The sequence below is a fragment of the Puntigrus tetrazona genome, chromosome 19 (assembly GCF_018831695.1).
Source record: "Puntigrus tetrazona isolate hp1 chromosome 19, ASM1883169v1, whole genome shotgun sequence".
In the NCBI taxonomy this organism is placed as follows: Eukaryota; Metazoa; Chordata; class Actinopteri; order Cypriniformes; family Cyprinidae; genus Puntigrus; species Puntigrus tetrazona.
The window spans coordinates 8789894-8806770 of NC_056717.1; the positions used below are offsets into that span (position 1 = coordinate 8789894).

General features: G+C 41.1%; 1 protein-coding gene across 1 annotated transcript in view; it reads right to left on the reverse strand.

The window, feature by feature from the left end:
- zbtb10 (zinc finger and BTB domain containing 10) overlaps positions 1–15585 on the reverse strand; it is a 17266-nt gene extending 1681 nt beyond the window's left edge. Inside the window, exons 1-4 of the mRNA XM_043218138.1 lie at positions 14469–15585; positions 7789–8710; positions 2123–2298; positions 1–1241 (exon numbers count right to left, since the gene is read on the reverse strand). The exon at positions 1–1241 is cut by the window's left edge and continues 1681 nt beyond it. Of these exons, the coding sequence (XP_043074073.1) occupies positions 942–1241; positions 2123–2298; positions 7789–8710; positions 14469–15113 (2043 nt within the window). The 5' untranslated portion in view covers positions 15114–15585 and the 3' untranslated portion in view covers positions 1–941. The remainder of the gene's footprint in view (positions 1242–2122; positions 2299–7788; positions 8711–14468) is intronic.
- Positions 15586–16877: the final 1292 nt, after the last annotated feature.

The following is a 16877-nucleotide window of genomic DNA, read 5'->3' on the forward strand; positions in this document are numbered from 1 at the left end:
ATTCAAGCTTTAAGTGAATGTCAAAATGCTTTATAAAGTGTTACTGTGATGCTGTGATTCAAATAAAGCTAGCAATAATATATTCCCCTTATATTTTAGCATTTTCTCTTTTTCAGTTTTTTTTTGTTTTTTTTTAATATATATATATATTTCTCTGCTTTATGTTCTCTCAGCATTTTCAGTAGTTCTGTGTCCTGCGAAAAATCTTGGTGTGCGTTCTGCTTGGCACGATCTAACAGCCCCGTATAACTTAATCATAAATATGGCTGTGGTCAATTAGAGTCACAAAACAGATTTTTGGTTCCAAGATTTGTGCAGGAAAAGGAAAATATATATATTTATATATATTTCATAAAATTTCATGACAACATATACCTAGAAAGGAAACACACACGCAGTAAAAAAAAAAAAAAAAAAAAAAAAATCTTCCTGCAAGCGGAATTTTTATAATGCTCATTCTTTGTCGAGCTCCTCCTCTGAGCAATATACGATCAGGTCTGTCAGGAAGCGCAGTTATGAACTGAAAATAAGCAGACGTACATTAAAAAAAAAAGAAATCTAATTCTATCATTTTCATAAGACCATAATATCTTTCTTCATAAATTAAATAATTAATATTTCTTTTAATATGATTGGCCTATTATAACTCAAACGCTGTACACCCTCATCCCCTACAAAAAAAAAAAAATACATCACAGAAAAACCTGATTTTTTTGTTATATATCATTATACCTCTTTCTCTGACAGGCACAGGGCCCAGACTCTGACACATAGAACAATCTTTAAATATTGGAGTCCCTCTCTAACAAAGCTATATATCTCTTTGACATAACTTCACGTGCAACAAAGAGGTTTGATAGCACTTTGGAATTGTTGATTGTTTCCCAGCTATTTTTTTTTCTTTGCATTTTGATTCGTTTCTCTACCAGGTTATGTCTAAGTTAGTCCTTCTCGGGGGTGGCACCCGCATCACCCTCGCAGTTGGATTGGTCAATCTCATTGGGCTCCTCCCCTTCCGCCTCCATGTCCTCGTCTCCCTCTCCGGCCTCGTCAAAGTCTTCGTCGCGGGCGAATTCCAGGTCCTGCATGCCCTCCAGACCCTCCTGCGTGCCTTGGTGGGAGTCAGCGCACTCCACGCACACGCCGTAGCGCCGGGAGCCGTGCCGTATGCCCACGCTCGCCGCCAACATGAAGATCTTCTTGCATACCATACACTTGTATTTCTTATCCTTTTTGTGAACCTGCAAACGAATGGAATCAAAAGGGATATTAGTGAGTGGAGAAAGATGACAGTGATTTTTGCAAGATTGTGGATGAAAACAGCCAATGGGAGGAAAAAAAAAAAATATATATATATATATATATATATATATATATATATATATATATATATATATATATATATATATATATATATAATAATAATAATAATAATAATAATAATAATAATAATAATAATATATATATATATATATATATATATATATATATATATATATATATATATATATATATATATATATATATATATATATATATATATATACACACACACACATATATACATACAGAAAGAAAGAAAGAAAAGAAAAGAGAAATTTAAAAAATAAAAATCCTTGATTGCATTTTGCCCATGTCTAGTAACCATAAATGTAAATATGAGGACCATCTTAAACTCTACATCAATGCATATTGCTGTTTGAATTTGTTAGAATGCCTTAGTTAACCTTAGTAAACATAAATTATTAACCAAGCAGTTCTAATTTTATTTTTAATTTAATTACAAAAATTGTATAAACAAAATGTATTGATTCCTTTAAAATAGTAATAATAATAATAATAATAATAATAATAAATATTAAATAATTACACACACACACACACACACACACACACACACACACACACACACACACACACACACACACACACACACACACACACACACACACACACGAATGCATTTTATTTGGTTGGGGAACTATGGAGGAAAACATTCAGCTGTCCCAAAAGTACATAGTGGTTTAAAAATATGTTTTCCTAAAATAAGTGTTCTTTAAAAGTTAGGGTGAAATGTTTTTCTGAGATTCACACACTATAAACACTTGTGCTCCCGTCTTACCAGGGAATGTCTCTTGACGTGTTCTCGGCGAGTGAACAGCTTCCCACAGATGTCGCAGCTGAAGGAACGCACGCCCGAGTGGATGATCAGGTGTCTCTTTAGTGTTCGCCGGTGCTTGGCAATGTAGTTACAGTGGGGACACTTCAGCTTATTGAGGGCGTTTTCAGGCGCTTCTCCTAGGAGAAACCACACAAACAAATAGATTCTCAGCACTTTTCACACCGGTTCCTGAGATATAAACAATTCAGCCTGAGATCTGCCAAGCCAGCAGAGGCAGTTAATATTTGTCGCAGGCAGAATTTTCTCTGTTCGCGTTATCAGCTCTAATTGTCAGTTTTGTGACACATGACATGCAAAAAGTGGCTTTGTGTGGCTTAGGAGAGAAAATTAGCGTGTATAAGCAAGCGCCTGTATGTACCGTCAAGTGTCACCCTTACATAAAAAAAAAAAAAATGCTGCGAAAGTGTGCTAGTTGCTATGGAAACCACATGCCAGAAGCCATAACTATATTAGTCTAATGCAATTTTGTACTGATAAACAAGCTGTATAAAACGCAAGAACTCTTTCCGTCTAACCGCAGTTCCTCTCCACAAAGAAACATTCAGAAACAGCCTAATTGTTTGTATGAGAGAAACTACTTCATGGTGTGCATAAATTGAAATCTCTGGTTTCTGAAAAGATTCATCCCAACACTCAAGCTCTCTTGGGAGTGGTGTCTTGTGACAATTAGACCGGAGCTACAGCATGTGGGCTTGGGGGTGGGATCCAGCTTTGTCTGAGCCAAAATGGGCAAAACAAAGGGTCGTCAAGCAGGTTTCCAAGGGGGTGACGAGAGCCAGATCACCTGGGAATTCAGTCGAAGCTCTAAACACCACCTTGCGGGCTGAAAGAGGCCCGGCAGCAGCTGTGCCGTTCGTCTGTGCCGACAGGCTTGAAATTAAAGTTCAATCTGTTGCTATGAGCTTGCTGGTACTTAAAATGGTTAACAATTAACTTTTAGATTCTCACTGGCCAGGCCTGAGTCATGAGACTGTTCACGACTGGGATCGCGCAGTAGGCTGGACGAGACCTGCTAGGCCAGATCTGAGAGATTGGTGATAAATGGGCTCAAGGTTTTAACCGACCCCACCCTGTAAGCTCTAAAACTTACCTCAGGCCCCGAGGAAACGCTGCACTGCCTCTCAGGCCTGAAATGCACTCAATTATGCTAACACGGGAATGCTTATAGCTAGTAGCTACACATCGTTGTTGTGTGAGGAAGTGACTAAATGCAAGTACGTAAAGGGTGTTTGCATGCATGAGCATTAACTAAATAACTACGTTTGAAGAAAATCCTTCTCTGAGTGATGACGTTTGCAACACACTGATGAGGTATTCGATGTTGCTGTACTTTCCAGCCTAAAGAAGTAGTTCGCTCAAAAAGGAAAATTATGGCATTTTTACTCCCCTGCAAGCTATCCCAAAAGCGCATGGCTTTCTTCTTTCAGACAAACACAGTCAGTTTTTTTTTTTTTTTTTTTTTATTTATCCTGGCTCTTTCAAGATTGGTAATGCTGGTGGCCACGATTGTGACGCTCGGTAAATCGGATATATCAGTACTGCATCGAAAAACTAACCTTTAGGCCTCTGGTGGATTACCAAATGTACTCTGAAGCAGATCAATGCATTTTTGTAACAGAAATATTTCTAGTTAAAAATTCTAACCTAACATCGAGCGTCAAGGCTTCTTGGCTGACTTCTGACTTGATGTATGGTGTAAGCTGTATCAAGTTAGAGCTCAGCCAAGTGCGTTATTTAGGTTATAATTTTTAAATTAGAAATATTTTTTATTACAAAAAACTATTTGCGTCACAGGACATGTAATAACCCTCCGAAGGTGTATAGCTTAGTTTTACGTTACAGTACTTGGGGATATATTCGATTTACGGAGCTTCGAAATCATGGATCACCATCCACCCGAATTACCAAGCTTGGAAGAGCCACGATTCATTTTTTTAAAACTCAGACTGTCTGAAAGAAGCAAGTCATATACACGAATAACGGCTTGCAGGCAAGTAAAAGATAGGGATATTTTAATTTTTACGGTTAAACTGTTCCTTTGAAGTGATAGTTCACCCAAAAATGAAAGTTGCAATGAAGACCCTGCATAGGCAGCAACACAACAGACACGTTCAAGGCCCAGAAACGTATAAAGTACATTGTTAAAATAGTCCATGATGGCAGTGGTTCAACTGTAACTTGATGAAGCTACAAGAAAACATTTTGGGCACAAAGAAAACAAAAATAACTACATAACTGAACAATTCTTGATGTCACGTTAATTATTTTAACAATGTCCTTACTACCTTTCTGAGCCTTAAATGTGGTAGTTCTGTTGCGGTCTATGAAAGGTCAGAAAGCGCTCAGATTTCATCGAAAATATATTTTCGTAAATTTGTTTTCTAAAGCTAAACGAAGAAATTAGAGTAATTAGTGCAAGCATTAATTGCAGAATTTACATTCTTGGGTGAGCCATCCCTTTATAGCCCATTAACAAGGACAATAGTTATAACGATTACTACTTCAACTACAATCAAAGCAGAATATCATTGGAATCTCTTTTCCAATGAGAAACAGCATTAGCTATAGGTATAGCATGTTTATAATAAGGTTATTGTATGTTGTTGTGGACGCTAGTTAGTGATTTTAGTCTGAACAGACTTCTACCGTTCACTCTCATACAATCCTTGATCATTTCATACCACTGGACACGTATGAATTTGTAAAGATCATGACTTTGCGTAAGGCAGTAAGTGTGTGTGTGTGTGTATGGGTGTGTGGAGGAGATATGATGTGTAAATAAATGGGTGAAGCCCTAACAGTGGATCATCTTACACACTGTGGATTAGCAGGCAGGCAGGCCAAAGCCGTCAGATCCCATTGTAAGTACCTCTGCAGTGGGCCCACTCTGCCTGGGTCAATATTTGGAATGGCAGAGATAGTTGGGCTGCATTAGCAGGATTAGGGCGGGACGGCCCCTGGCAGGGCTGCACCTCAGAAGAGCGAACTGGGGGTAGTGTGTGTGCGCATGGGCGTGTGTGTGTGTGTGTGCCGCTGCTGAAAACCGTCAACCGTCCTGTTTGGAAAGAACTCGTGCATTTATGGTGACGGATCCTGCTCTGAGATGTGTAAGACAGGGCTCATCCAAGCACAACACAATGTTTTATCGAAAATGATTTGTCTACATGATGTGACACTAGCGTTCTTCTTATTATTTATCATTAATTAAAATAAATATTAAATGAATATTCCAATGAAAATTAAAACTGCAATGAAATGTCTATTTATTAAAACTACTACTACTACGAATGAAGCTGAAATAAAATAAAGACTTTAAAAATTAAGTAATTAATTTTTAATATTAAAACAAACTACTTAAAATGTAGTAGTTGTATTTAAAATAAAAGGAAGCTAAAATACCTTTTGTCCATCTAACATTTAGATTTAATTGTTTAATTAAAACAAACAAAAGAAAAAAAGCCTAAATGAAAATTAGAAATGACTAAATGCTGTTGTTGTGACAAATAACTGAAATGAGTTTAAGTACTAAAATAACTAAAAATGTAAATAAAATGAAATCTTAAATAGAAATATTTTAAAATAATGCTAAAAAGAACAAAACAACAAACTTAAATTAAAATGAAAACTGTGCCTGTTCTTTTGTATCTTTTAGGTACTAATACGTACATTTATGGCACCAATTCAATCAGAGTATATTTACGTAATAAACGGACAGGGTTTAAGCAATAAGCAACATTCCCTCTAACAAAAAAACCCAGTGTGTGAAAAAGGAAGTGGGTAGTCAACATGGACGCAAGTACACAGGCGAGTACGTAAGCATATGTAGGTATGTGTAGGCAAACACACCGACACACACATGCCTTGCAGGTGTGAGCCGTCAGCTCGGCACATTTAAGTGCCCTCAGGAATATGAGCTAAGTGCATTTGAGGGCGCTTAGGAAGCCTGGGGGTAGAACGTTTTCCCTGCTTTACTTCATTATCCTGCATTAGAGGAGTCGACAACGGCAAGAGAAAGCCTCTTCTCAGAACCGCGTCACTTAAGACATGATACTATACCACGCGCCGCTCTTCTTAATGGGGGCAGAGAGTTTGAAGCATGACAGCTCGGCAGGCTAGAGATTACGCAGGTTTTTGTGGTATGAGGCGAAGGGAGGGGAGACTCCCTTAATAAGGGCAGGAGAAAACGGACTGGCCACTCTAATTAAAAAGAGAAGATGGTCTTGCGGCCTTGAGCTGCGCAGGGCCTGAGGACAAGCAATCATAATGCGAGACCCCGGTTGGCTGACTGCCACAGCTAAAGGTTTAGACGCGCGTGTATGCTAGCATGTAGGGCAAGAACGTGCTTTCGTAATATTATTTAATTCTGAGCACATTCCCGCTCGAAAAGAAAAGATGTAACAACGTATCAGCTAATGTTTTCTACATCAGCTTAGTGGAAAAAGTTTCTGTAGCTGTTGATTTCCCTGCGTGTTGTGGCTCAAACTCTATGGCAAAACTGGCTGAGAACGTCATTTCATCTTCAGTGCGTGGAAACGATAGAATGTAGAAAACGAAATGGGAATAAGAAGGGAATTTGTATTGCAAGTTCGAGTCGAGAAAAATGTGCATTTTACACCAGATTTCAGTCAAAAGAACTACATGACTCTTTAAATCGTGTCAGTGCCCATTGGTTGAAACTTAAGTGACCTTGACGTCAGCAGAAAAATAATTTCAGTGCAAATAGCCTTCTGATAAAAGATTATAGACAAATATAATATTTTTTACATGTATTAATTCATCTTGCACAGTGAACCTGACCATTATATATTAATGATTCTTAGTCAATATCAAAAAATATCAAAAACCTTAAAATCGGATTTGATCTATATGAAACACTGTTATCAAATAATGTTTAAAACGTAATACATTTCAGGTAATGTGTTTCAGTACATGCAGGCTTTGATCAGGCCCTTTATAAAAATTATTTCCATACTGTATAGAGCATGCTGTGTTTAATACAGTCCACAACATGTTAGCCATTGCATAACCACATTCAAATTAATGTAAACAAGCTAAGATCTAATCGGATTCCCAAATGTGAGCCATTTTTCTAATCAACTTGACTGGAAATTTACAGTTGAATGTAAACTGAAAAAATTTGCACGGCATGTACTCAGCGTATCAAATTCACAAACAGCGCTAGTAGTACGATAGCCATTTGGAACATAGCATGACCTCTTCCTCAAGGCTGTGTATTCTGCCTCTGACAAACACTGATTATACTACTACTACTACTAAAAGCTTCACAGTAAGGCATACTAGTGTTTGTGTGAGTGTGATAGAGAGGTGTCAAAAACACTATTGTCATGCGTGACAAACCTAATGACAGCACTAAAGTATGCTGATGAGTCTACATAATAGGGCGGCGACGTTATTCAAATAACCAAACTCCCACGACCTGAAAGAGCTCAATAGGCACTTCCAGCATACAAGGAAATGAAAACATTTTTTTTTAAAAATTGCTGGGTGTGTTCTTAATGACATGCAAATTGGTTATGACTGATGGCTTGAATTGGACTCGGTTTGAAGAGCCTGAACACGAGAGCAAGGCATGATGGGTAACGTACCAGCATTCTCTGAGAGGTAAGAGAAGTCCTCTCTGGTGTAGGAGGCAGACGGCTGGATGAACATGCCCTCGTCGAAACCCTCTTCCGGCTCAGGTGGGATGTTGTAGACGAAGCGCTTGGCGGTCTGCTTTTTCCGCCTTCCGCTGCCCGGCTCAGGATGCACCTCTCTCTTGACGACGACCCCAGTACCAGGATGTGGCTCGTTCCAGACGAACACCGGCCCCGGACCCTGTGGCTCCGTCTCTGTCGACTCCGACGAGTTCTCTCCACCCCAACCAGAGCTTCCCAAAGCGCAGCCTTCTCCACCAGACACCTCTATATCACTGGGTTCATCCTTCACTTGGCTGCTGGCCTTGATGGACAGCTTGGAGAGGATGCTGGTGGCCCAGAAGTTGCTGGGCTTCTTGTCGGCGCTGTGGCAGTCTTTCGCCACTGTCCGTCGCTTGTTGTAGTCGACCACCACCGAATCAGGGGCTTCTTGCTTAATGCTGATGTTGAGGGCGTCTTTGATGAAGGCGCGACATGATTGGACCACCTCGGTCATTTGGAGGTAACTCGCCACGGACATCACCTCGATGGCATTCTGGCTGGTGAGCAAGAGGTTGCCGGAGTACAGGAAGTCCAGGATGACAGAGAAGCCCTGCACGGCCGCCACGTCCAAGTGTGTGACGGTAGTTTGGTCGCAGTTCTCTGTCTTCGTCAGGCAGTAGAGGGTCTTGAAGTAGCGGCTCCCGGCCACCAGGATGTTCTTGTGCGCCTTGAACACCTGGTCGCCCACTACGATGTTGACGTCACAGAGGATGCCGCTCTTGCGCTGCTTGTCCAGCTCCTGCAGCAGCTGGTAGCAGTAGGAGTTCTCATTGGGCTTGTTTCTATAGTCCTCCACCTCCAGGTTCTCCGCGTCCTCTGGCCTTTCCATCTCCTAGTGGAGTGACAACAAACAAAAATGACAATCAGCATTAGTCTACAGTGTAAACATAAGGTGAAGGGCAGGTGTACGGTGACAACTCTTGACTAGAGAACTGGTTGAACAGGCTCAAAACCTGCAGTACTGTGGGGAAGTATAGCGGTTATAAACCCCCCACTCATAGGATGCGATCTCTGCGAGCTTGTTAATGCTCTTTAAGATGAGAAATATTTGGCCATTATCCCATCCCACCATCAGTCTCCATCATCTGCTCTCACAATTAAGAGAGAGAGACAGAGAGAGAGAGAGAGAGAGAGAGAGAGAGAGAGAGAGAGAGAGAGAGAGAGAGAGAGAGACAGAGAGAGAGAGAGAGAGAGAGAGAGAGAGAGAGAGAGAGAGAGAGAGAGAGACAGACAGAGAGAGAGAGAGAGAGAGAGAGAGAGAGAGAGAGAGAGAGAGAGAGAGAGAGAGAGAGACAGAGAGAGAGACAGAGAGAGAGACAGAGAGAGAGAGAGAGAGAGACAGAGAGAGAGAGAGAGACAGACAGAGAGAAGAGGCTGGTACCAGAGACTCAATGGGAGTGAATCTACACAATATATTTCTGGATTGCAAAGCAGATGTCCTAATCCATGCAGAAATTTATACCACCCTACATGGTTTCCCCTCCTACCACACAGCTGGGTTTTTTGCTGGAGTAATTCAGATTAAATCTATTTCTCAGGGCGGAGGCCTCCCCAGCCCCCATCCTCCACACTGCTGGGCTTGTCCTGGTAGATGGGGTTATTACTGTAGCCTGATCCAGCTACAGCAGGCCCAACCAGTAGTCACAGAGAATGAGGGGAGAGAGAGAGAGAGAGAGAGAGAGAGAGAGAGAGAGAGAGAGAGAGAGAGAGAGAGAGAGAGCACAACCCCATTTCTCCACACAATGCCAGTCCTTTCCTCCAGGCTCATTGTTCACTATTGCTGCTTTAGTGCTACACTGAAGCTTTGTGAAGAAAGCACTTACAATTCCCTAACACACTTACTGGTGAAGGTTGCAAAAGGCTTGGAAAAACACAGCTGGAATTACAAAACCAGAGCAGAAACAAAATCTTGTCATATTTCACTCATTTTAAATTGTTTAAAGCCTGCAAAACTCTTTGAATACATGTACACGCATGCACAAAAATATATTCTGGAAAATGTTCACAATGCTCTTTGCAATAAAATGAAGTGCTGGGTAACATGATCTTTCAATATTGATAATATTGAATTGGATTTGCTGCTCCATAAACAACAGCAGCCTGTGCTGTTTAACATTTTTGTGGAAACTGACATTTTGATAAATCTTAAAGTAATAAAAAACGTATTTGTAATGGAAACATTATGAATGTCCTTACTGTCACTTGTGATCAAATTAATGTGTTCTTACTGAATAAAAGTATAATTTTGTGTTTAATAAACATCTGACTGCACCCACACCACACTTTTTCTTTTGACCAGGAGGTCTCCAAACTGTTAATATGACACCTTCAAAGTAGTCCATATAACTTGCATTGGTATTCCAAGGCTTTTAAAGTCATATTACAGCTGTGTGTGAGGAAAAGTATAAAATGTAATAATTTGTAAAACCAGTAAACACTGGTTCAATGGCACTCTCTTAACAATTCTCTGTTTAAGCATCCTTTGACCAGCAACAGTGACTCAACAGATGGTACGAGTTTAGGATCTGTTTGACAAACAATGGCAGACATGGGCGTGTTTGGGAAACCTGTTTGAAAATCGCTTTTTGTGTGTTTCTCAGATAAAGGCGACATGACAAGCCTGAATGAGAGCTGTAGTAAAAATGAGCAACTCTTCAAAATCTCCTTTTGGGGTACGTGAAGTATGCAATGACATGAGGGCATTCGTTTAAAATAATTACAATAAAATGTAGTCTAAATGGCAGCGGCGTTGAGTTCAGACAGATTTACAGTGAAGAGCAGGTTTGAAGAATGAGGATGACTTGGAGAAACAGGGGTGTTAAGACAAGATTGAATGTCCGTTTGTGGTGTCACAATGTCCCCACTATTGTTCGCCTCTGTCTATCCAGAGAGAGCCTGACTATGGGCCAAGCCAAGCTATGGAGAGAGGACAGATGAGGTGGCAGTCCAAAGAGGGTGTCAGGACATACTAGTCCAGAATTAACCTCTCTTTCTTTCTCTTCCTTTCGTTCTCTCATGCAAACTCGCACACAGTTCATCCTTTCTCCAGATGTGCCACGTGTAAATGTATGCAAGAGAACAGATGCTTTTCGAAGATTCCCCCCATTAAACCCTGTCAAAATGAGTCTGTGGTGACAGTTTGACATTTGGCTTAGTCTTTTTCTTAATTGAATGTTTGTTATTGTTATTGTCTACAGTTGTGCTGCTAGGTCATTTGTGCCCTCTTTTTGTAAGCCATTTGGCCTGTGCAAACTGTACAACCAAACAACGAAAGGAAAAGACATTAGTTTTACAATATCTATAAATGCCAAAATTATGATCTCATACGGTTTATGCTAATTGTGTTACTCAGACATTTGTTTTTACTCACAAAACCCCTGACACGTTTGGATTTCGTTTACACTAGTGTTCAAAGATTGGGGGGTTAATAAGATTTTAAAAAAGAAGAAAAAAAATTGGAACGTATGAAAGGTTTACATTTCAAATAAATTCTATTCTTTTTGATTTTTTTTTTGATTCACCAAAAAATCTTCTAAAAAAATGCAGAATGGTTTCAACAAATGTTAAGCAAAACAACAGTTTTCCACATTAATTGTTGATAATAGAAATGTATTGCATGATAATTTTATTTTATTTTTTTAAATCAGCATGTCAAAAAATTCTTATTTCATAAATCTGACCAAAGAAATTAAAAGAAAAGCTTATTTATTTTTTTTTACTTGTTACAGGCCCAAACCTTTTAACGGTGGTGTATGTAGAAGGGGAAAAAAAAGTATTGTTCAGAATGTGGCACATCAAAGAAAATAGGAAACGTGCGTTTTCAGATTAAAACACGTAAAACACACGAAACTTGCTGTGGTTTCTCTCTCTGGTTTCCCACCCCAGACTTTCATTTTGATGCGAAACAGGAACATTATACAACCACTACCAATACCGCTGCCCTTCTCCTGCGCTGCAGTTGAACAGATAGTCGCCTAAAGCTCTTCAGGCGAAGAGTTGCCAACACCCATTATTCTATTGTACACTTCCAACATGTTTCATTCACCGTAAACCAACAATAGCTCCCCAAAATTTAAACACATAGCCTTCAGCAACCCGTGCCTTTATCACCTACCAGGGCCTTGGTGAAAATACGCTACACAAGTGGCACGTTAGGGGGACATTGTGCCTCAGACAACAGGGACGACGGTTTTGTTTTCCTTGCGCATAGTCTTCCTGAGCCATCCCAGCCCCTGAGGCCAGCGCCTGGTCCCCTCATCCAGATGCATGAACAATGCAGCAGTGTGCTTGACCCAAGGTGTGGGAGGGGAATGCCAGGATCTGGGCCTCCCAACAAAGAGCAGGGCTCATCGATACAAAATTCCAGGGAATTCTCCCCCACCAGCACAACCACCACCAGCACCGACGACACAACAGCCCCCCCAATACACACATATCTCACAGCGGCAGACAGTACAGGGGTGGAGACCCTCGTCTTCACTGCAGCTCACTAATAACGGGAACAGAGGGCAAATACTTTGAGGGCGAAGTCGAGTCTGAAGCGTGAGGCAGCCCAGATACCCTTCTTTAGGGGTAATCCAATTACAGTTAGTTTGATATGGACCAGTGAAGAAATTTAGCCCATTATGACAGACAGTTGCTGCAATGAAGAACATAATAGATCATAATTATGAAATTGGCTATTGGAGGACGTGGCCTATCAGAACAGCCTTTCTTTACTCAGACAGCAGCCGTCCTAATGTTTCACCCAATTAGGATACTTTAAGACAGATACTATTCTTCCACAATCTCGTGATCTCCATGTCCGCTACTCTTACCGCTTCGAGGTCAATGACATAATCGCTCTTAAAAATAATGGTTCTTCATCTGCATCGACGACTCCATCAAAAACCTTTAACGTCCACATTCTTAAAAACAAAGGTTCCAAAAAGAGGGTTTCCTCAGCGATGTTGTAGTAGAACCGCTTTTAAGGTCCAAAAAAACCAACCATTTGTAAAGAACATTTTTCGTCATTACGAAGAACCTTCTCGACTCTCATCGATGCCAATAAGGAACCGTAATCGCACAGAACCGAAAGGTTCTTTATATTTTAAAAATTTTCTATTAAAATATTCTTCACACTATGGAAAAACTGTCATGTTCATAACTGTTTAATGAGTTTTTTGGAAAACTCAAAACGGTTCCTCTAAATGGCATCGCTGTGAAACCCCCTATTTCACACAAGCCTTAATTTTTAAGAGCGTAAATCACAAATACTATATCCTATAATGGAAAATGAATGCAGCATAACACATTTATTCTACATTATGCAGTCATACAAAAAAAAGCTAAGTATATGCAAAAGGGAAAAGTGGTAAGGAAGGGAAGGCGTAACAGATCTTCTGCAGCGTCTTAACCCTTCTGTTGCTAGGGAGGCGGTGGTAATCTCTGCTCCTCCTTTCCTTCCTAATTAGTGAGGGGTATAAATTGAGTTAGTGGAACACTTTGTGTCACTCTGATTAGACTGGACATTATCATACCACACGATCCTAAGGGATTTTACTGGCAAACCAGTTACAAGACGACTTCTGGGCAGCAACAGATAGAATTTAGTACATGAATCAATCATTTTGCGGCTTGATAATGGACAGGGAATCAAAAGCACAAAAAAAAAAAAAAAAATCAATCAATAACTATTTATCTTAAATGGCATGTCTTGGCGTTGTACGGTTCCTTTGAAAGCAGAATGCAGAAGTATCAAATATAAATTACATTTTACTATTACAGGGCATTATCTCACAAGTGTTTCTCAGCTGCTGATATGATATGATTTATTCGAGCCTAATCTTATTCTGCTGGTTGCAGTGGCCTGCACGTATCAGGCATTGCTGTCATTACAGGCGACATAATTCACTCTGACCCAGTGTAGCAAGTCACACACACACACTATCTATGGATCTTGGGGAGTCACCTAACACAATGCCTCTAATTTAGGTGCCCTAAAAGGGGAGGGAGAGATGTGCCAGAGGTCAGTTTTTTTACAGCGAGGGGGTTGGGAAGGGGTGCGGCTCCCCAAAGGTAGCAGGGTCAAACCCTTGCCATTGTGTGACCTCTGTAGCAATCAGGTTAGTAACCATGACAACCAGGGTTGATAATTACAGCGCAGTACAGGAAACCAGGACACACATTTTGAGTCTCACTTTACCATACTTTTTGGCCCGTTTAATAATACCTATTTGAATCCATATAACGTAAATGCAGGATTATAACAACACACGACCCATCTATAACCGGCGGTCAAGTTGCTACGGCACGCTAAAATATCGATTTTACGCTTTGAAGTTAGCGGAGGGTCTTTCGGCTCAGCTCAGCTTCACAGACTGACAGCGCTGATCCAGTTAGCTCGCATATGCTAACCTGCTACCTCCGACCCGAGTCTATAGCTAACAGACCTGGTAGCTCGCTAAACGGCTTTAAAAATAGCACCCCCGCTCCAAAATAACCGGGAAAACGTCGACTTTTGTTAGCCACACACCGAACGGCGCTGCCCGGGTGGGCTCCGTCGCGCGCCCGAGCGTTCCCGTCCCCGGTATACCGCAGCGTGGACGTACCTGTCTGGTCGGGTCATTCCTGCCGTGCTCCGAGGACAGGTGATGTCTCAGCAGCAAGGCCCGCTTGTAATTCCGGCTGCCTTTCACCAGCTCGTCGCTGTTGCTGGCGGCGATGTTATGGCACCAGGAGCAGGACATCAGCCCCGTTCCCTGGCTGAATTTGAGCCACGGGAACTCTTGCAGCCAGGAGGCTTGAAAGAGCGAGTGTTTCTGGAGCAGCGTCTGGGGTCTCATCTCCAGCAGCGGCTTTCTAGCGGCCGCCGCTTCCTCCGCCTCTCCCGCGCGACAGTCCTCCCGGTTCACGCCGTTGCCGGTCGCCCGCTTACAGCTCTCGGTTTTCACCATTACGCTGTTTGAAGCGCCCCTGCCGTGATCTTTCCCCGCTGTCCAACTGCCCCCTTCCGGGTCGTCGTCCTCCTCGGGCTCTGTGCTGTCGCTCACGGACCCCCCGCCCTCGACTTTCCCCGGCGACGGTCCTTTCGCCCCCAGATCCCCGTCGTCCTCTTGATCCGCTCTGTTCCCGTTCAGATGTCGGTCTTGACAGGCCGGGGCCTCGCAGCTGTTGCCTCCGACGGCGCTGGCACCGGTGACGGCTAATCCACCTCCTCGGAAAGCCAGCGACCTGCGGTTTCGCTCTCCGGACATTTTTCTTCAAATAAATTACAATCTGCACTTTCTCAACAAAACAAAAATCCGATCGCGGCTCTCTTAAATAAAGCACTCCGCATGAAACGAGCCGTTTTTTCCGCGCTCCGGCCTCCTGGTGCGAGTATGTAGGTTATGCGGAAATAAATAGGGTTTTTAAAGGCATAATGAATTTGAGGGTTCTGTCTGCGTCCGCGCAGGCCCCGCAGAGGTCGAATGGCAACGACTTCCCCCACAATGCATCTCGGTCCGAGGGAGGAGGAGGGGGGGCTCCAGTTAAAGGAAGATGGGGGTGACGGCAAACAGCCAGGGGTCTTTTGTGTCGATGACTGCACCCATTTTCCGCATGCTTTTTCTTCTATAGAAGTACACGTCTCGAACCAATAAGTCCTTGTATCCCTTTCACGCCTCCCCTGCGCGTGTCATTACAGACGTCGCTCCATGTTTGTCGCGCGAGGCACGATGCTCGGGACAGGTGGGTTCGTTCCTGAATAGGTGCATTTTACAGGTGGCGGCGGAGATGGACAGCTTTTTATTTTATTGACCAACGTCTTGAGTCTTTTTTTTTTTTTTGGCGTTTTTTTTATTAGTTTGCTATTTTAGTAGTAAAAAAAAAAAAAAAAAAAAAAAACGTAATAATTTTTAAAACTTTTTTTTTTAAAGAAAATGTTTTTTTTTACATTATTGTATTCGCCTTAAATAATAATAAAAAATAGTTATACTGATTAAAAGTCGCTTGTTTGTGCCGCCAATGCAAATATAATACACGCACGCACACATTTTTTATGCGTTTATTGACTTTCAAGCCCTTATGTCAATAAGTAAACCCAGAAAGCTGACAGCTTTTAAGCGTCGGTTTGAATGCACCTCTTTAATTAACTGCTGCGCTGAAAAACAAACGCTGATGCATTCATTTTACTCGATCGCCTTGAATTTTATTACCGATTAAAGACATCAAGTCGAAACCCATGCATACATTTAACAGACTGAATAGAATATAAAACATCTGTCCTTACAGCGTCAAGCTAAAGCTGAAAACATTTTCATAGTCAAACAAAAATGTTTACAATCGTTTTTCGTTTTGTTGTCTAATAGCAACACCTGTGGAGGTTTAAGAAACGTCTCGATACTCAACACTAATATTTTATAAATGGTTTAAATGATACTTTACTGAAGGATTATTAAATCCTGTCACCCAGTGGGTGGCGTAATTTCCTACAGTACCAACATGATAGACGACGTATAAGTGCCTCATACTGCTTCCTCTGGGCGTGTCTTGTTTGACTGTAGGTAAATGAGGTATTTCGTGCCCACCCTGTGAACGTGAAGGAACACATATACCTCAATTTACAGCTCTTCCGGTATCCTGTCGTCGAAAATAGACACGTGTTCATTAAAAGGCAATTTAGGCTTATTAGTTCTGAATGGCCATGTTATCGCTTCTTCAAACTCTTATTTTCTTCTTTAAACACAATAGCAATTTGTTAGTTTTTTATTTGTTTATTTTTGCGATATTTGCCTGGTAAAAAAATATTAGGCTATAATAAATTCTAATAATTACTGTAGCTATTCTTTTTTTTTTTTTTTTTTGTACATATATACGTGTAATACATTTCTTTTTAATGTGTAACATACATTGAGCACGGCGAAAAAAAAATTGGCCAGTTGGTTTTGTTGACTTGCCAAATATACACTGGAAATATTTAAGTTAAGGAAATATATAAGTTATTTCTAATACAACAATTATTTCGATTAGTTTAGTTA